The 21813-nt window shown below is 37.6% G+C and overlaps 1 protein-coding gene across 8 annotated transcripts in view; it reads right to left on the bottom strand.

The window, feature by feature from the left end:
* Window positions 1–21813, bottom strand: part of CFAP44 (cilia and flagella associated protein 44) — a 159593-nt gene that overhangs the window by 9985 nt on the left and 127795 nt on the right. For 5 of the 8 annotated variants that reach the window (XM_059164104.1, XM_059164106.1, XM_059164107.1 and 2 more), the window contains 7 exons: window positions 20147–20647; window positions 17373–17576; window positions 16234–16429; window positions 6560–6670; window positions 5178–5308; window positions 2624–2740; window positions 1409–1610 (listed from right to left, as the gene is read on the bottom strand). In XM_059164104.1, the coding sequence (XP_059020087.1) occupies window positions 1409–1610; window positions 2624–2740; window positions 5178–5308; window positions 6560–6670; window positions 16234–16429; window positions 17373–17576; window positions 20147–20647 (1462 nt within the window). Of the gene's footprint in view, window positions 1–1408; window positions 1611–2623; window positions 2741–5177; window positions 5309–6559; window positions 6671–12905; window positions 12959–16233; window positions 16430–17372; window positions 17577–20146; window positions 20648–21813 lie in introns of those variants that run through there. The other 3 variants (XR_009351137.1, XM_059164110.1, XM_059164111.1) reach the window with 3 other exon arrangements.

Here is a 21813-nt window from a genome sequence, read left to right as displayed (position 1 = left end):
CATAAACATTGGTAAAATTAACTATATTAAGATTTTAAATGTTTATACCCCAAAGTAAAAAGGCAAGTCACAAACTAGAAGGAATCTGAAGTGCCTTAAAAGGCAGAATATAAGGCGCCTGGGTGGCTCAGTTGGTTGGGTGTCCAACTTCAGCTCAGGTCATGACCACAGGACCCCGGAATCAAGTCCCACATCAGGTTCCCTGTTCAGCGGGGATTCTGCTTCCTCTACCCTTCCCCCTGCTCATGTGTGCTCTTTCTTGTGGTCTCTTCTCTTTCTCAAATAAATAAATAAAATCTTAAAAAAAAAAAAAAGATTATAGTAAGAACTCCCTAAAATCAATAAGAAAGCAAGAAGTAGAAGTAAAAAAATGGTAAGGTTTATAACAGGCAAGTTACAGAAAGGGAAACACAAATAAATGGCAAATAAATGTATGTGAAGATGTTTAACCTCACCAGAATCCAGGACACATGAATAAAAACCATAGTGAAATACAATTTAACATCCACCAGGCTGGCAAATATATTGAAGTCTGACAGCATCAAATGTTCCTGAGAATATGGAGCCTGGGCCATCCTCACTGACAGGGAAGTGGCAGGTAGTTGAAGGGAGGGTTGAGATAAAATGGTAAAAGCCCGTTGGAGGGCAGCTTGGCAATATACAGGAGTGCCTGCCAGAAATGCATAACACCCCTCTACAACCCAGACACCCAGTCCTGGGGATTCACCTTCTCCCACGCACAGGGAGATGTGTACAAGAAGGTTCACTATAGCTCTTTAATCATGAAAAATTAGAAATAGCCAAAATATCCATCAACAGAAGATTGAGGAAAAAAAAAAAAACCCAACTCAGAGTCCTACAATGGAATATTGTCATGGCAGTTAAAATTTTAAAAAAATAAAGTGAATAAATTACAGTAGTACGGATACCTATCAAAAATCCGTTTAATGAAGTGAACTGCAAAATGATATGAATAACATTACAGTTAAAAACAAGCAAAATCATTCTATATGTTGTGTGTGGATACTCACATCTGCACGTGTGCTCACCTGCCAGCCGACCCTGGGAAGGGTCCTGCGGAACACTATCAGAAAAAGGGGTGTTCAGTTGCATCTTCCCTGTTTTGAATTCTTAAACTTGGTGGCTAGTACCTAGATTACGTTACTCTATATTTCATCGTGTGTTAAGCCTTTTAAACTTAAGAGAATTAGTTTCCACGATAAAGGATTTAGTCTTTGAAAACAAGAGGGTGACAATTCAGTGGTCTTAGGAGAAATGGTAGCTAGGAAGACAAGAGAGTGTTTCCTTGCTCTCAGTGGTTCTGATTCTGTGATTACTTACTGTTTTCAGAGTTAATTCCCTCTCTTATCAAGATAGTACTAGATAATGCAAGGACTGAGTTACTTACTGCTTATAGTTTTTGCCATCTCTCTCTTTTCTCGGATAAGCTGTTTGCGCCTCTCCCGACATTCCTTGTTAAGTTTTTGCTGCTTGGAATTTTCCTCATGGAGCTGTATGATTCGTTCTTGCAGGCGTCCCAAGGAGTGGTTAGAAAAGACCAAGGTTCCAGAAAGATCATTAGGAATTTCTCCAAATACTACATGCTCTACCTATCAAAAGCAAAACAAAACCAAGATCGAACTAAATGTAAGATCATAGAAAGCACTTCCTTTTCTGTCCTTGTTTAGGTCATTGCCTTCGGACCTCTGTCATTCCCATCACTGAGTAAGGTAAAAGCTGGAGTGGCCTTCAGATCATAAGCCACATCATGTCCCTGTATAGACAGCAAATCTTCCCCCAGACTATGCCTAATACCTACTGCATCACCACGGAACAAACCACCATTTCACGGTGGGTGTACTATGCAAATCGCTACATAAAGCCAAACCAGTCTGGGTCAGGTTACACAAAATATATGTGAGGCCGATCCAAACTTTTCCTTCTAAAATACAGCTTTCTCTCTTCACTTGACAAAATGGGGTACGAAATGCATCTCTGCACCTTAATATAAGCTGTAATGCTAATGAGTGCGGAAATGAACAAAGAGGGCAAAAGAGAAAGGATATTTTCCTTTTGTCTTGCCCTCCCTCATTAACAAGCGGAGATTATGACAATTCTTGCACGATTAGTTCATCTCTATTTGAAGATGGTGTGCAAAGGGATGTGTGCACAAGATCCAAGATTTTAACTTCCCAGCTATTCCATTCTTAAGTCATAAGCTCCCTGGGGCACCTGGCTGACTCGGTCAGAAGAGCATGTGACTCAACCTTGGGGTCATGAGTTTGAGCTTCACATTGGGAGTAGATACTCCTAAAAGAAATAAAAATAAACTAAAAAAATAAATTCAAAAAAATTAAGTCCTAGGCTCATTTCCTCAGACCTGAAACTTAACTGGACTTTGGAAGTGATAATGGGCCATCAGGAAATATGTATGTTTGGCTATGGCTCTCTCACAACAATCTGAGAATGGATAAGAAAAGTTGGGGTGTCATTATTCAGGTAGAATCCTCAGCAAAGGGTTGCACTTCTTCCCACGAGTGGCCCAAGATTCTTTTCTGGGAAAGTCTGGGTGGGCTGGCTCTTCTGCTCGGACAGGGTGGCGCACAGTCTCCAGACCCATCACCTGGTGGAGCTTGAGTGGAATCACCACGAGCAGTTCGTTCAGCCGCTGCTGCTTCTCCCGTTGGTAAGCCTCCAGGGCCTCCTCTGCTACATTCAGGTTAGCGGCCACAACTTTTACCTGCGGAAAGCCCCAGGTGTGAAATGTGGTAAATGGGGATAGATTGGGAGATGAGCAGGACCTGCTCTGTTGGGCTACAATTAAATGAATGTTTGTAGCCCAGGAATGTGTATGATTTTCTTCCTGCTAAGTAACGATCCACACTGCTTTCTCAATCAATCCTATGTCTCCAGAGTAGTAAAGGTCTCGTGACTAAGAGTTCAGAAGGCATGTCCTCATCTCCCTTTTATTTTCTGCATGAAAAGCAGCTCTCAGCATGGAATGTCTTTGTCAGGATGGTGGGAATCTCACTAGGCCATCAATGACCTCAATAAACAAAAGGAAAAAGCCCTTTAAAGGAACAAAACTACTAACTACGGTACTCATGAAGCATGTTTTTCATCTAAAAAATTTGAATTTTCCAAATTATTTTCTACTTACAAGAAGCAATCTACCAAAAATATTTGTGAGTATGAAGTCTTAATGATACTTTCCAGCCACAATGCACTCAGCCAAAGGATGAAGTCAGAGAAGGAATTCTCAGAAACACACCATTATTGACTGTCTACTATTGCTACACCATATATATTTAGGACTATGAATTAAGCAATGTGAAAAATGTCCTCACATGTGTTGTTTTATTTAATATTACAGTGAACTCCTGCCAGGTGTCCCAATTAATGGGGGGCATCTGTGATCAATTAAATAAGCTCAAGATATCCACTGATCTCTTTGATAAAATTGGTAATTGGGAATCTTATCTAAGGGATGTGGTCATAATTTTGGATCTAATACTTGTTTCATGTTCCTCCTTTTGCATGTGCTGATGCATGTACCGTTTGCTGCCCATGATGACCCCCTGGAATCATACCACAGGCTTCTGGACCAACCCCCAGATAGAGTCTAACTGCCACACAGCCTGCCACCCCGTATCAGCAGGAAACAGCCAGAGAGATCATTGTCCCATTCTCTGGGGTTAGGATTAGGGTTGCTCTTCCAGGCAGAGGAATGAGTAAGGGACAGGCGGGGCTAAATAGGGAGAGATACATGTGATTAGTCTCACAGAAATGTAGAGGTGTGGGGAAACCAGAGAAAAGGGGACAAATTGGACCACCCTGTCCTAGGTGTGGAGGGGTTGGGTGTCTTTTTTATGATAATCACCAGTGACTAACAAAGAATAACCAGACCCTAAAAAGGAAGTAAGCCCCTGAAGGTGTTACCACTAGTATTTGCTCAGTGGTGATATCAATAGAGATGTTAAAAGGACTTAAGTTCCCTGGTTAGCTTTCTAAAAAAGACCAACCCTAGGGGCCCCTGGGTGACTCAGTGGGTTAAGCCTCTGCCTTCAGCTCAGGTCCTGATCTCAGGGTCCTGGGATGGAGGCCCAGCATGTGAGGAACCCAACCCTGCTCAGCAGGGAGCCTACTTCCACCCACTTCCCCGCCCCCACCCTCCCTGGCCTGCCTCTATGCCTACTTGTGATCTCTCTCTCTCTCTGTCAAATAAATAAATAAAATCTTTAAAAATAAATAAATAAAAAGACTAACCCTAAAGGCCCTCAGTAGCCACCCTGTCAGGACCCCTCTCAACTCCTGAGAGCTTTTTCTGTATCTTCACTTAATAAACTTCTATTGCTTTACTCAAACACACACACAAATATATATATATTTAGGACTATGAATTAAGCAATGTTGCCCTAGGAAAGAGTATCTAAAAGAGAAAATTAGCAAATAAGGCAGAAATCAAATCCATCAACATAATTATACCAGAAGTTTAGCTTTATGGTCTCCAACATGAGATGCCCATCCCCCAGAGGGTAAATAAAGTGATCTTTCAGGGCACAGAAAGGAAAGATCAGTTTCTATTTATTTTTAATTTATTCTTTTTCATTTCTGTTTTTGTGACTGTTTCCTAATATATAAAATATATTAGTAGAATAATTCATGGATATTATTTGTAAATAAATATACATGTATTGTATATAATTTTTTTTTTTTACTTATAGAAGTATATAATAAAAAGTTTGGAAATCAATGATTTAGATAAAGAAAGGCCAATCTTCAAAAGAACCAATGGCCCCCATCACAACTGTGTTTGAAGAGGAAAACCTTAAAATATAACACTTAAAATGTTTAGGGACACCTGGGTAGCTCAGTCAGTTAAGTGTCTGCCTTCAGCTCAGGTCATGATCCCAGGGTGCTGGGATCCAGCTCCATGTTGGGCTCTCTGCTCAGCAGGGAGTTGGCTTCTCCCTCTGCCTGCCACTCCCCCTATTTGTGCTCTCTCTCTCTCTCTCTCTCTGACAAATAAATGACATCTTTTAAAAAATGAATAAATAAAATGTTTCTTCTCTGGGGAGAAAGCCTAACTCATGTCATTTCTATGAAACAGCAGTACAGTAGCTGGGAGGGTGGCTAGCACACTCGGAAAGGAGAAGTAAGTAAGTATCTCAGCATACTTTTTTGGATAGTGTATCATGTTCCTTTCTGAGGTTATCGATAATTTTCTTTTCTTCCACTAAGGCCTCCTCAATGTCCAGCCTTTTCTCTCGAAGTTGAAGGGCCAATTCAAAAAGACCCACATCGCAATCTGAAAAGACAGTCAAAATTAAAAGAAACCCTTACTGTTATGGAACGTACTGATATTAGAAGTAGGGATTTTGGAGCTTCAGAATTAATAATGACCATCTGTGGGTCCACTCTAGCATACTTTCATTTCACTTCAGGCTCCACCATTCCAGGTGAAATTATTAAGGACATAAGTAATCCTGATAGTAATTCTGATACCAGCACTGACATTCTAAGCAGTACCATGAGTCAGGCTTTCTGTTTAGGCATTTCATTTACATTCTCTCTCTCTCTCTCAAGTCTCCTAGGCCTTTGCGAGGTAGAAACTGTTGTTTCCATTTTATAGGTGAGGACCTGAAGTCTCAGAGAGGTCATGTAGCTCATAATGTGAACCAATGCAACTCAGGTACAGTATCTCTGTGTTAATTTCCACTATATCACACTACAGTCCACCAGGCAATTGATAAAGAATGTGAAAGTAAGAGTACTATAGTGGAATTTGGAAACCTGAGTTCTAGCCCTAGTTCCCCCTCCAAACTAGCTGTGAGACTTTTTTCAGGCCATTTAATCCTACTGTAAACAAGGATCGTTTACAAGGATCCTGCTGTTAACATGTTGTATTATAATCTTTTGAGCTCTATTTTACTCATACATATGATTTTAGGAAGAATCTTACAACATTAAAATAAGATTTAAACTTTATTTGAAATTAAGCTTTAAAATTTAATTTAAATCCATATAAAGTGGCTACAAAAATAAATTTCATACCAAAAAGAAGTTGTCTTTTCTTTACTGGACTAGTCATCTATTGAGACTGGAAGAATATTGGTCTGGCTACTTCAGACTGGTTTTATCAGTGAAAACTGAGAATATAAATTGCTAAACATCTCCAGGAAACTGGCACAAAGTGCCCTTACAAAATGGATTTTAAATATAAAAATCTGAATGGGTTTGTCAAAAAGATAAAGCTTTGTAAAAAAAAAAAAAAAGTGCACATGCACACACACTACAATCTGTTATCTCTGCATAATTTGACTTTGAATCAACCATAATTTATCTGCAAATTATTCATCATTCATAAATGGCTGCCTAAGGGAAAAGAAATTAATCATCCAGAGAGCCAAATACAAGTATTCATTAGATTACTTCATACAATTTCAACCACGCTTCCCTCAAATTTTATGAGACAACTGAGAATCCAAAAAAGGATCTCCTTGGTATTATCAATCCATGTTCACACTTCACAGAGAACAAATGGTTTTATCCAACTTACTTGTTGGGCAAATAGAATCATCAAAAACTTCATCATCAGATCCAGACTCATCTTCATCACTCTCTAAGCTAGATTCTTCTTCACTTGATTCATCACTTTCTTCATCTTCATCTAAGTAGAGAAGAAGGCATTATTAACATGCAGAGAAGTCCCTGTGTTAAGCTAAATCTCAGATTTCAAAAAATAAAGGTTTTCTTTTCAGTGAGTCAATGGGAAGATAACGGCTAAGGCAGGCAATTAGTGAAAGTTTTAGAAGAGTTTAAGATGCCAAAAAATATATTACCTAAAGAAATCTACAAGTTCAAGGCAATCCTATCAAAACACAAATAGTATTTTTCACAGAACAAGAATGAATAATCCTAAAATTTATATGGACCCACAAAAGACCCTGAAGCCAAAGCAATCTTAAAAGAACGAAACTTAAGGTATCACAATCCCAGATTTCAACATATACTACTATACTATAATAATTAAAACAGTATGGTACTGGCACAAAAATAGACACATAGATCAAGAGAACAAAACAGAGAGCCCAGAAATAACCCCACACTTAAAATGGTCGCTCTATGACAAAGGAGGGAAGAATACACAATGGGGAAAACACAGTCTGTTTACAAGTGGTACTGGGAAAACTGGACAGCTAAAAGAATGAAACTGGGCCACTTTTTTTATACCATACATAAAAATGAACTCAAAATGGATTAGAGACCTAAATGTGAGACCATAAAACTCCCAGAAGAAAGTTGGCAGTAATTTCTTTGACATCAGCCATAGAAACATCTTTCTAGATATGCCTCCTACGGAAAGAGAAATAAAAGCAAAAATAAACTGTTGGAACTACACCAAAATAAAAAGCTTTTACAGAGTGAAGGAAAATCATCAACAAACCAAAAAATGAACCCAATGAATAGGAGACAATATCTGCAATGATAGATGCAATAATGGGTTAACATCCAAAATATATAAAGAACTTACACAACACCCAAAACTAAACCAAAACAAAACAACAACAACAACAAAAACCCCACAAATAATCTGAATAAGAAATGGACAGAGAACCTGAATAGACATTTCTCCAACAGATGGCCAACAGACATGGGAAAAGATGCTTAACATTACTCATCATCAGGGAAATACAAATAAAAACCACAATGAGATATCACCTTATATTTGTCAGAATGGTTAGATTCAAAAAGACAAGAAATGACAAATGTTGGCAAGGACATGGAGAAAAAGGAACCCTCACACACAGTTAGTGGGAATGTAAAGTAGTGCAACCACTATGAAAAACAGTATGGAGGTTCCTCAAAAAATTAAAAATAGAACTACCACATGCTCCAGTAATTCCACTGCTGGGTATTTACCTAAAGAAAATGAAAACACTACTTCAAAAAGATATATGCACTCTTACGTTTACTGCAGCATTATCTGCAATGACCAAGGTAAGGATTATTACTCAGCTCCCAAAAAAGAAATGAGATCCTGCTACTTGCAACAATGTGGATGGACTTAGAGGGTACAATGCTAAGTGAAATAAGTCAGAGAAAGACAAAGACCATATGATTTCACTTACAAAGGGAATCTAAAAAAACAAATAAAAGAACGACAATAACAAAACAAAACAAAACAAACAAACAAAAAGCCAAGCAGAAACAGAATCATAAATACAGAAAACAAATGGATAGTTTCCAGAAGGGAAGGGGGTCAGAGGGATGGGCAAAATGGGTGAAGTGGAGTGGAAGGCACAGACTTTCCAGTTACAGAATGAATAAGTCATGAGATGAAAGGTACAGCATAGGGAATATAATCAATAGTATTATATTAGTGTTACATGAGGACAGATGCACTTGTGTTGAGCACAGTATAACATATAGAGTGGTGGAGTCACTATGCTGTACACTTGAAACTGATGTAACATTATGCGTCAACTATACTTCAATCAAAAAATTATTTTAAAATAATAATAAAATTCCACAAAATAAAATAACCAAGTAAAAAGAAACAAGCAAATAAATAAATGGTTGGGGACCCAGGACCCAAACACAAATGCCTGAGGAAGGTTGTTCAATTAATTTCAATGCACTGAATCAAAGAGGACTGAGACCAAACTGCCAAGCTGCTTCTGCTGTGACCCACCTAACACACACCTGGTTTCATAGGCCCACAATTCCTAAATCATAGTACCTTGGGTACTATGAAAGAAAAAGACTTTCATAACTTATCTGAAGTAATGTTATTTACTAGCTTTATTTAGTCGACTTAGTGTGAATATTTGTACGGCAAAAATATTAAGGTGTTTGATTTAGAGATCGTGCACTAAGTGTTGCTGGGGGTGTTAGTTGACAAAGACTCTATCCTTTGACCAACCTTGAGTCAGGCTCCTCTGAGTCCATAGTGGACCATGAGCTCAGTCCTTGACCCATTTAGTCCAATTTTAGAAGAATCCTGCTGAGTCAGTTTATTAGTCACCCCTTAATACCTGATCAGATTCTTCCTTAATCCTTACTCTCACTATCTTTTCACTCTGATCTTCAGTAAAAATTCTGTTAGCAAAGAATTATCCAGCCTCTTAGTAATTTTCTATCCACTGACTCCCAGTGGATAGAAGTAGTGCATATAAATCTCTACTTGGATATAAATCTCTACTTGTCCTTGTTGTATTCAGAGTTGAGCTGATCTCTCTACCCTATTATAAAATCTCGTTGTAGTGGTGCCTCTGAATAAAGTCTGCCTTATTGTTCTTTAACAGGTCCATGAATGTTTTTTTTTCTTTAACAGTGTCATATATAGGGCACCTGGGTGGCTCAGTGGGTTAAGCCGCTGCCTTCAGCTCAGGTCATGATCTCAGGGTCCTGGGATTGAGTCCTGCATCAGCCTCTCTGCTCAGCAGGGAGCCTGCTTCCTCCTCTGTCTCTCTGCCTGCCTCTCTGCCTACTTGTGATCTCTCTCTATCACATAAATAAATAAAATCTTTAAAAAAAAAACCAACAGTGTCATATATAATATCTTTTATAAAATATAAGAAATATAAAAAATACTAAAACATATCTGCCCCCAAGAATTCCACATAAGGGATTATAGACCTCTTCCACACAGCTCTACCCCACTTTCTTTTAAAACACATTGAAGCCATCTGTGAACCATAAATCACCAACTGGCAATTTCTATTTTACAGAACATTAAATTAGAAATAAGAGATAAACCTTATACTGTTTAGAAGATTTCTTAAATTTAAGATCTCTATTAAAATTACTTTGAGTGGTCTGTACTACCTTATGAAATAAATCTCCAAAGTCTAAAATTAGACTTTAAAATTCCTACATAGATTTCTGCTTTGGGGAAGACAAATTAGATCTATTTTGTTCTTATCTGGCCTGCAAAATGTAGCTAAAACCTGCATATTATATGTTGAACGAACAGAAGAGTCGGAAAAATGGAGAGAAAGCAGACTAAATATGAAACTCAGAAGCTGAGGAACAACACTGTGGTGAATTTTTTGGACCTTCTTTTTGCCTCCTAGATCTCAGACTCAGAAATGAGTAAGTCAACAACCTGAAAACACCAGCAGATATGGACATAAAACAACCTAACCATAGCCTACCCTCTCTAGCCAAATGGCCAAGAAAGAAGTGGCTAGGATTAAAATGTCTCAATAACCAATTATGAACACACTTTAAGCAAATTAAAAATACAAAGTCTGTTCAAAGAAATAAAAATATCAGAAAAAAAGGATACAAAGAAGAACTAAATAGAAATGTTAGAACTGAAAATACAATAACTAGATAAGAAACTCAATAGATGGGCTCAACAACAGAACAGAGGGGAATAGAGGAAAGCACCTGTAAACATGAGGACAGAACAATAAAAGTATCCAGTTTAGAAAAGGAGGGAAAAAAAACTGAAAAACAAACCCCAAACCTCAGAGCCTCAGGGACCTATGGGACTATAATGAAAGGTCAAACATTTGTAATGTGAGTCCCAAAAGGACTGATGGAAGAGAAGTTTCTTAAAAGCACCTGAAGGGGCACATGGATGGCTCAGTGGGTTAAAGCCTCTGCCTTCAGTTCAGGTCATGACCCCAGAGTCCTGGGATCAAGCCCCACATCGGGCTCTCTGCTGAGCAGGGAGTCTGCTTCCCTTCCTCTCTGCCTGCCTCCCTGCCTACTTATTATCTCTGTCTGTCAAATAAATAATAAATAAATCTTAAAAAGAAAAAAAGCACTAGAAGAAATAATGACTGAAAACTTCTCAAATTTGGCAAAAGACATAAGCTGACAGATTAAAGGAGTGAACCTTCATTGGTATGAATCCCAAGAATCTACTCCAAGACACATCATAGTAAAATGTCTGGAAACTAAAGACAAAAAGACTTAACAGTTGTGAGAGAAGTGATACGGCACTTTGGGAGGTGAATAGTTTGAATATCAGAGGATTTCTTATCAGAATCCATAGAGGCCAGATGGAAGTAGCACAATATTTTTTAAATGCTGAAAGAAAGAAATAGTCAACCTAGTATCCTATACCCAATGAAAATGTCTTTCTGAAATAGGAATTCAAGACATTTTCAGATTAAGGGAAAATAAAAAAAACTTGCCACTAGTATACCTGCCCTAAAAGAATGGACAAAGGAAATTCTCTAAACAGAAGGGAAATAATTTTTTAAAAAAGGAAGTCTGGAACATCATCAAGGAAAAACTAGCAAGGTAAGCAAAAATATAGGTTAATATAAATATAGATAGATAGATATGTAAGAAAATACCTCCTTTTGAATGTTTAAATTATGTTTTGTGGTTGAAGCAAAAGTTATAACATTGTCTGATGTGGTTCTAGATGTATGTAGAGGAACTGTTCAAGACAGTTATATTACAAATGGAGGTGATAAAGGAATATAAAGGCAGATGAGGATTCTATACTTGACTTAAACTGGTAAAATGATAACACTGGAGGTCTAGAATAAATTATGTACATATAATGTAATTTATAAAGTAACCACTAAAAAAGTTATGCAAAGAGATACACTCAAAAGACTAGAAAAAACTGGGGCATCTGGGTGGCTGAGTGGGTTAAGCCCCTGCCTTCGGCTCAGGTCATGATCTCAGGATCCTGGGATCAAGCCCTGCATTGGGCTCTCTGCTCAGCAGGGAGCCTGCCTCCCCCTCCCTCTCTCTGCCTGCCTCTCTGCCTACTTGTGATCTCTGTCAAATAAATAAAGTTTAAAAAAAAAAAGACTAGAAAAAACTAAAATGGAATTCTAAAAAATGTCCAAGTAACACACAGGAACATAGGAAAATGTAGAAGATAGAAAGCAGAGAGAATAAATAAATAAATAAATAAATGGCAGACTTAAGCCCAAATATATTAAATGTAAATGGTTTAAGTACACCAATTAAAAGACAAAGAATAGATAAAAAACATTAACAGTGTGCTGTCTACTAGAAATTCACTTCTCATATAACATAGTTAAATTGAAAGTAAAGGGAGTGGAAGAAATATCATGTAAACATTAATCAGAGCCAGACAGGAGTGGCTATATTAACATCAGATAAAGTAGACTTCAGAGCAAAGAAAATTACTCTGGACAGAGAAAGACTTTATGTAATGGTAAAAATGTCCATCTGTCAAGAGGACATAGTAGTCCTGAATGTGTATTCATAAAACAAAGCTGTGAAATATGGAAGCAGAAACTAACAGAAATGAAAGGAGAAATAGATAAATCCATGATTATATTTGGAGACTTTAACATCCCCTCTCTCAACATTTGATTGGAACTACACAAAAAATCAGCAAGACTACCTTAGAAGACCTGCATAGCATCATTAACCAATAGGATTCAATGGACAGTAATAGAAGGCTTAACCTGAAACAGCAGAATATACATTCTTTGCAAGTACCCAAAGAACATACACTAAGACCATATGCTCAACCATTAAACCATTAAACAGGGGCACCTGGGTGGCTCAGTGGGTTAAAGCCTCTGCCTTCGGCTCAGGTCATGATCCCAGGGTCCTGGGAACAAGCCCCGCATCAGGCTCTCTGCTCGGCAGGAAGCCTGCTTTCCTCTCTTTCTCTCTCTCTGTCTGCCTTTCTGCCTACTTGTGATCTCTGTCTGTCAAATAAATAAATAAAATCTTAAAAAAAAAACAACCATTAAACAAATTTCAACAACCATAAAAGAACTGAAATCACACAGAATGTGGTCTCTGACCCCAGTGAAATCAAACTAGGAATCAGTAACAGAAAGACCCCAAGAAGGGCACCTGGGTGGCTCAGTGGGCAGTGTTAAGATGGAAATTATAGCACTAGATTAGAAAAGAGGAAAAGTCTCAAATCAATAATTCACACTCACCTCAAAACATAAAAACAGAAGTGCAGAATAAATCCAAACCTAGCAGGAAAAGGCTGTAGTAAAAATAAGGGCAGAAATCAATAAAATAAAAAGGAGAAAAATAATCTTTAAAAAAATAACCTATCCAAAGTTATCCACACTTATCCAGTTTGTTCTCAAAAAGATCAAATTGACAAATCTCCAGTAAGTCTAAAAAAACAAAACAAAAATGGGGAAATAAAAAAGTTACCAATATCAAGAATGCAACAGGTGATATTACAATAGCCCTTGCAGATATTCAAAAGATAATAGGGAAATACAATGAATATCCTCACACACATAAATGTGGCAACTCAGATGAAATAGACCAATTTCACACACAAAAGTACAAATTGCAACTAGTCACCCAATATGAAATAATCTAAATAGTTCTATATCTATATTCAAAACCTTTAAGTTTATAATTTTAAAATTCTCCTGAAGAAATTCACACGTCCAAATGGTTACTACTGGAGAACAAAAGGATACTACCATACACATTATTTTCCAGAAAATCAAAGAGAAGACCTCCTAATTCATATTGTGAATCTAGTATTATCCTGATACTAAAAACAGACAAAGATCGTACAAAAAAGAGAAAAAGCAAGCTAAAGACAAACGATCTTCGTGAATATATGGACACAAAATTTCTTTTCTTTTCTTTTCTTTTTTAATAAGCTCTATACCCAACATGGGGTCTGAACTCACAACCCCAGGAGCAAGAGCTGCATGTTCTATCAATTGAGCCATCCAGGCGCCCCTAGGCACAAAATTTCTTAATAAAAATATTTGCAAATAGAATTCAGCAATATATAAAAAGAATTATACACTCTGGGAGGGTGGTATTTCAAGGGTGTAAGTCTGATTCAATAATCAGTAATCAGCCAGTGTAACCCACCATATTAATAGGCTAAAGAAAAGAAAATCACATAATCATGAATTGATGCAGAAAAACATCTGACAAAATTCAATACCCATTCATGACAAAAACTTTGAAAACTAGGAACAGAGGGGAACTTCTTCAACTTGAGGGAGTGTCTACAAAATACCTACAGATAGCATACTTAATGGTGAACTATTAAATGCTTTCTGCCTAAGACTATGAGGAAGGCAAGGCCATCAGCTCTCAGCACTCTATTTCCATATAGTACTGGATGTTCTAAACAGTGCAATAAGGCATTAAGAGGAAACTGGCATAAAGATCAGAAAAAAAGAAATAAAACTGAACCTATCTGCAGATAAAATTATTGTCTACATAGAAATTCCCAAGGAATCTATCAAAAACTTCTAAACCTAATAAGTGAGGTCACAAGATAGGAGATCAACATCTAAAAAGCAATTATATTTCTATATGCTGGTGTGAACATGTGACACCAAGATTTAAAAAAACACCATAAAATTGTACTAATGTATACTATTAGTATGCCACTTATTTCATTTTCTAGGATTTTGTGTGAGATTTTTTAAAAGATTTTATTTATTTATTTAATTGAGTGAGAGTGAGAGAGAGAAGGGGAGTGAGAAGCAGACTCCCCACTGAGCAAGGCCCAACATGGTACTTGATCCCAGGATCCTGAGATCACAACCTAAGCTGAAGGCAGACACTAAACTGACTGAGCCACCCAGGTGCCCTTTGTGTGATATTTTAATAAAATATTTCTACTACCAAAAAAAAAAAGCATTAAAAGTCACTTAAGGGGCACCTGGGTGGATCTGTTGGTTAAGTGTCCGATTCTTGATTTCAGCTCAGGTCCTTTTTTTGTTTTTTTTAAGATTTTTTTAATTTATTTGACAGCGATCCCAAGTAGGCAGAGAGGCAGGCAGAGAGAGAGAGGAGGAAGCAGGTTCCCCACTGAGCAGAGAGCCCGATGTAGGACTCGATCCCAGGACCCTGAGATCATGACCTGAGCCGAAGGCAGAGGCTTAACCACTAAGCTACCCAGGCACCCCTCAGCTCAGGTCTTGAACTCACGGTGGTGAGATCAAGCGCCAACATCAAGCTCAGTGCTCAGCAGTGAGTCTGCTTGACAATATCTCCCTCCCTCTTCTTCTGTCCCTCCCCACTAACTTGCTCACTCTTTGTCAGAAAAAAAAATAAATAAATAAAAATAAAGTCACTTAAAAAAGGGAGATATTTATACCCAAGTGGGTATAAATTGAACAAAACATGAAAATGTTAAAAATGACACAATGCTGATAAAAGAAATCAAAGCTCTAAATGCACACTGTGTTCACTCATAGGAACTCAATAAAAATGCAGGAGAGATTCTCCTCACAATGACACAAAAGTTAAACACAATTGCTATCAAAATTTCAACAAGCTTTTTTGTAGATACAAAAATTATTCTAAAATATAGAAAGATAAAGGAAATAGATTAGCTGAAACAATTCTGAAAAAGAAGAGTAAAATGGGAGGAATTAGTTGACCTGACTTTAGAACTCAATGGTTTCCGTAATCAAGACTATAGTTTTGGTGGGGAGCTAGACAAACAGATCAGCAGAACAGAACACCCAGAAACAGATCCACACAAATATGCTCAACTGGTTTTTGACCCAAGATCATAAGCAATTCAATGGGAGAAAGACAACTTTTGAAACAAATGATGCTAGAGCAATTAGAAATTCATAGGAGGGGAAAAAATCTTGACCTAAGTCTCACACCTTATTTAAAATTAAGCCCAAATGGATTACAGAATTTAATGTAAAACTATAAAAGTTTTAGAAATAAATAGGAGAAAATCTTTAGATCCTAGGGCTAGGCAAAGAGTTCTTAAACTTTTGACGCCAAAGCAAGATCTAAAACAAAAACAAAAACACACCTGATAAATTGGACCTCAACAAAAATCAAACCTTTTGCTCTGTGAAAGACCATGTTGAGGGAATAAAAAAAAACAAGCTACACTATGGAAGAAAATATTTGCAAAGCACCTATCTGATATAGGACTAGGGCCTAGACTATACAAAGGATGCTTAAACTTCAAGAGGACAAAAGCAAAAACTCCTATTCAAACATGGCTAAAAGACATGAAGAGATATTTTACCAAAGATGACATTCATTTGGCAAATAAACACAAGAGAAGATGTCCTTGTTATATGAAACTACCTTAAGCTGTCTCAAAGCAGATACACACACACAAATTAATTCCATAGGGTTAGAGACCTACAGATTTATATCCTCTCCCTTTCAAGCCCACAGAACCTCTAATTGTCTGTGTTGTAGGAACAAAAGGTGTCAAACATGTCCTTAGTTATTTCTCTATTTCATGTTAATGAGAAAAAATAGGATCATATGTTAAAAAGAAATTCAAACCGGCATCTCCTTCAACCTCCTTTTTCTTCACCCGCTTAATCCTCTTCTTTAGGACCTTCGTTAGGAAATTAGCAAATTTATTGTTTTCTCCAATGGCTGCTTGGAAGCCAGCATAGAGTGCTTTTTCTTGGTCCTGGAGCTTGGCAATTTCATTCTTTTTCTCTTCCATCTCTTTAAGAGTTTCATTTATTTTCCACTAAGGGACAAAACCAAGAATAAGTCAAAGTATTTCTGATAAACCAGGTTCAGAGAACACTGTATATTGCAATGTAAGGTTATAGTTCACAAACATTTTTTTTAATCTTTTCCACAGAAGTTTACATTTCTGATGTTTGCAGAGCCATCCATTTATTTGGTTAAATTTTTATAATTCTCTCGTAAAAATCAGATAAGATCATTTTCCTAGTGTTTAGCTTCCTCAAAAAATCTAAATTAAGTGAAATTTTTAATGTCAGCTATTATTTTTGCCTGTGTGGTCTCAAAAACAAAAGATGTTTTTCATATGAATATGTGATAACTGAAACAAAAAGACATCTCATCTCTTAGTGCAGCAGTTTTACCTTCAAAATGATGTTACTATTCAGTATGTAATATCTATTTAATGTAATCTTTCTTCCTTTAAGACAAAAGTTGGATGGTATCATTTATCTCTTTAAATTTAACATATACATAACAAACAAAGACACTTACTTTCTATGATACTCAATTATATATTACCATGAAACTAGTTATCATATTTGAGAAACTAGTCAACTTCTTTTCCAAGTATGTTCATAAGGATAACATATAATCAAAACTCAACTTTACATGCTAGCTAGTGACCATAAAAATAGACTTTGAAATGTGTAAACTAAATAGAAGTCTCACTTTTGAAAACTTATTTTCCTACCATACAAAACATCAGATCAAATTCATTGTAAAGTCTGATTCACTTCTCTCTGACCAAGAATACCAAAAGCCGAGCAAGCAGGAGTAAGAGGGGCATAGGGGTCAGAGAGGAGGAGGGATAAAAGAGAGGAGGACTAGAACAACAGGAGAAATTAAGTTGAGAAGATGAAGAAGGAAACAAAGAAACAGGGTACAGGTCCCCTCTGTACCTAAAGGATATAGCCAGCAAGCATTCTCCTGCCCATTCATACCTGCATATCCTGTTCTTCTTTGTCTAATGAATTAACACGCTCTTGAAGTATGTTCTCCTGTTTTTCAAAATTCTTGAGGAGAAGCATTTCTTGAAATAATGTGACATGGTGAAGGTCAGATAATTTCATCTGAGTATCTAGTTTCAGTTTCTGATGTCTCAGAAGATGGAGCTCCGCATCAAACGTGACTATCAGTTCTTTGATCTGAGGTGGAAAAAGATTTGACTGTATGTTAAAAGTTAAGAACAAGTAACTGTACTTTTAAAACTAACAATCCTAATTTGTTTAAGTAAAGGCATTTTCTCATTATTCTGTTATCATGGAGAAGGAATTATATGGGCTCATGTGTATGTGTAGTCCTAGAAATCAATTTATCAATATTACAAAATTTATATAAATTTATTAAGCAGTAGGGATTCTGTAACTATAGTCCTTCCAGCTATTTCTTGGCCATGATTAAGCCATCAATCGAGAATGCTCTTCTAGCTGTACTGTATGGTTTAAATCAGAGACTAGGAGTTCCTTGCGCATAGGATTTCTATCTGCCTCCACTTCACCTCATAGAATCTCTACATTTCCTTTCATACAGGAAGCACTACATATTCTCCTCAACTTATTTTAAAAATTTTCAAACATTTCAAAAGGTGATTTAATTTGCGACAGAGCTGGGATAAGAATGAAATATCCCAAGACCCGGTCTAGACCTTCTTCCACAGACATCCCAATGATTTTAAAGGCTCAGTTCTGCTCTGATTTTGGCACAGCTTCTCTCTCACCCTCTCCCAAAGGCAATGAAGAGATCCAGAGAGAGTACCAAGGACTGGTTCTCCTGAGAAAACCTATTAGGTAAAAGACAAACCATTCCACGTTTCTCATTAGGCTGTGCATGATGGGGAGTCTCAACAGTCAGAAACCTGTAATGAGGGAGGGCCTAGCCTGTAGATGAGGAAAAGAAAGAGATCTGTGGGTTTGGGACAGTGAAACTACTGCTAGAGAATTTGAGAGTTTAAAAAAAAAAATGGAAAAAAATTGAACTTTTACTTATGGATGGTTATAGACTAAGTGGGCTCCTATTTAATGTTTATTCACAAGTCTGAATTATTTTTAAATTTCTTTCAAGGCAAGACTATATTTTTTCTGTGTAATACCATCCTGAAACTGTACCACACAGGTGTTTAAGTTGGCAAGGCTCACACTTGTTTTCCTCTCACTCACCTGATAGTCGATAAACTTTATGAGGATAGAGAATATGTTTGGCCTGAGTATTATTATATCCCTGTTACCTAACTAGCACTGCTCCTGCACAAAGAATGTCCAATAAATGTGTTAAGTTCATACCATTAAGAAATTAGTTACAATTAAATCAATCAAAATTTTTACTAATATCTACTATGTGTCTGGCATTTTCCAGACACTGCAGGAAAACCAAAGATGATTATATGTGGCCCTTCTCTCAAGAACTGTGTAATCTAATTTTCAAGACAAAACTAACACATATGAGCCCTGAGTGATGTACAGAATTGCTGAATCATTATATTGTACACCAGAAACTAATATAACACTACATTTAGTTATTCTTCAATTTAAAAAACCAATAAACATAAAACAGTAAGAAAGAGAAGTGGAAAATGAGTTGCTGCTAGGTGGAATTGGAGTTCAGACCAAAGAAGAATATGTAATGTGGACAGAAGATTCTGGAGAAGTTCTGGAACTGGGTTGAGTTTCACATGATGACTCACAACTGAAAGCAAATCATTGCAGGTGGGAGGAAATAACAAAGGAAAAAGCAAATACAAAATTCAGAATGGGGGTGGGGAATGGGAGTGGGGAAGTGGGGAGAAGCAGGAAGAGAGAGAAAGCAGGGCTGGACAAAGTAGAGACAATGAGTGAAGAATACGTTTGGGGAGTTTTGTTTTTTCTTGTTTTTTTGTTTTTAAGATTTTTATTTATTTGACACAGAGAGAGAAACCACAAGTAGGCAGAGAGGCAGGCAGAGAGAGAGAGAGGGGGGTGGAAGCAGGCTCCCTGCGGAGCAGAGAGCCCAATGCGGGGCTTGATCCCAGGACCCTGGGATCATGACCTGAGCCAAAGGCAGAGGCTTTAACCCACTGAGCCACCCAGGCGCCCCCGTCTGGGGAGTTTTATGAGGTGCCTTCTCAGGGTGGAGCAGGACAGACACTGAGGAAGGGAAGTCTAAACGGCTGGCAGCAAGGAGCCATCTTATCCAACAAAGGTCCTTTTCCTTCTGGATTCAGAGCACCTCCTGTACAACTGGCCCCAACCTGGTCTGGTTTCCTAGAAATAAAAATAGGGGCCGTTCCAGCTCCAGAACAGTTTTGAAGCTGGTCATCACCATGAACACTCTCACTGATGAGGCAAATCACACCTTAGGGAAAGAGGAGGATGTGAAAAAACAGAGGGTGCCCCATTTTCTCCAGAAGATTTTTAAATTATGTGCCATCCATCATCTGAAAGCTGCTCCATCATTTCCCCTTTACTGAGACTTCAGTTAGATGCCAAATAACATGGATTTGCCCTTAATTCCTAGCTTTGCCAAAGCACAACATTTAAAAGCTCTAAAGGTTTTGGGCAGAGCACAATAATTAACAGAAGGCCAGGGATGGGGAGGAAGCTAAACCTTCAGTGAGTTATGGGCCAGTCGGGGCTTGGGAAAGTTTATTGTAGAGAAAATTTAGACCAATAAATAAGAAAGTATATCTAGTTCTTCCCTGCTCTCCCCTCTTTCAGCTTTAAAAAGGCAGTGTCACTCTTACCCTGTTAGTTAAATACTGTTGCATGTACAAATGTTTAATCTCATCCCTTTTCATAACTTCCAGCTCTATATCAATTGGATCTGCTTTTTCAAATTCCAAAAACTTCACAGTATCTACACTGAATGATGATGCCTTTGATGATCTAGACAATGAATCTCTTGTCGTCAAATCACTGTCCTTTATAGAAGAGAGTCTGAGGAATCCTCCACCTGAGATAGCAGACTCTCCCTTTTCCAGCTGGGAGGACATTTCATCCTGAATCTTGATCTGCTGTCGCTTAAAATTTAGGAGAATTTCCTCATCATACTGAAATCTCTTTTCTGGAACTTCTTCCGGGAGTATCTGGGGGACTTGGGGAATAGGAATGTGCTTAGACACATGAAGAGTTGACTGGATGCTCTTCAGTTCCTGAACCAGGCACTGTATTTCCTCAATGACAGCCACTTTAAGGTCTCGAAGAGAGAGGATACATTTGTTCATGTTCTTTTTCTTTGAGTGGGCCTGATAAAAAGAATAGAAGAAAACAAAATGAGAACCCATTCACAAAGGATGGTTTGAAATATTTTTGTCCTTTAACTGGTATGTATGCCTAGCAAAAATCCAAGAAAAAAAAATTTATCTGATCATTTCTATTCACTACTAAGTTACTCCTTTCTCTAGCTTTTAGGCTGTTTCCCATTGATCTTCTCCAAAAGAAGAAGACAGTATGGTTGTGACCTCTGGTATCCCTCAGCTGGCTCACAGGGTGCAGTTCTGCTCTCTTCTTCTGACCAATGAGGGGAAGTCCTTCCTGAAGTTTTGTACTCAGCCAGAGCCTAGAGAGGGGAAGGTCATTCTTTAGTGAGGAACATATATATGTAACTGCCTATCCCTGATGGAGACTCCAGTTCGACTGGCTTAGACACATTTAGGGTTGCCCACTTAGGGCCAAACTAAAGTTTAGCCTATTTTTATTCTGCATTTTGCCCATATTCTTCCTGTTACTTCTTGTGCAGGGACTATCATGATCTTGAATTTCTATATCATGCATACCAACAGATTACAGGACACTTTCTCAGTTCCTTTTCCATTTATCTAAGCCAAACTATGCCCCCTGCCTCAAGCCACAGGAGCCATAGTGGCCCACTGTTTCCTCATTAACAGCTGTTTCCAAAACGCTCTTCCCAGAGCCTATAGGTAAAAGCAATCCTAAGCCTGTGTACAATTAGGCAACAAGGTGGTCCAAAGGCTATTAAGAGTTACTTTGCATAAATATACAGGTTTACAAAAAAGGATTAAAGGCACTTCTCCAAACTGACAGTAGTGCTATAGTAGTAGGTATAGTATAGTATAGTCATAGGGGATTTTAACATCCCACTTACAACAGTGCATACATCACCCAGATAAAAAATTAACAAGGAGACAGTGGCTTTGAATGACACATTAGGACCAGATGGACCTAACAGATATATATAAAATATTCCATCCAAAAATGGAATATACATTCTTTTCAAGTTCACATGCAATATTCTCCAGGATGGATCACATGTTAGGCCACAAAACAAGTCTCAATAATTCAAAAAGATGGAAATCATATCATGCATCTGTTTGGACCACAATGGTAGAAAAGTAAAAACCAATTGTGAGGAAAGAACACAAACACATGGAGGTTAAAAACATGCTACTCA

The sequence above is a fragment of the Mustela lutreola genome, chromosome 2 (genome assembly GCF_030435805.1).
Source record: "Mustela lutreola isolate mMusLut2 chromosome 2, mMusLut2.pri, whole genome shotgun sequence".
NCBI lineage: Eukaryota > Metazoa > Chordata > Mammalia > Carnivora > Mustelidae > Mustela > Mustela lutreola.
Note: the sequence above shows the minus strand (reverse complement) of the source record. Positions and strands in the feature narration are given on the sequence as shown.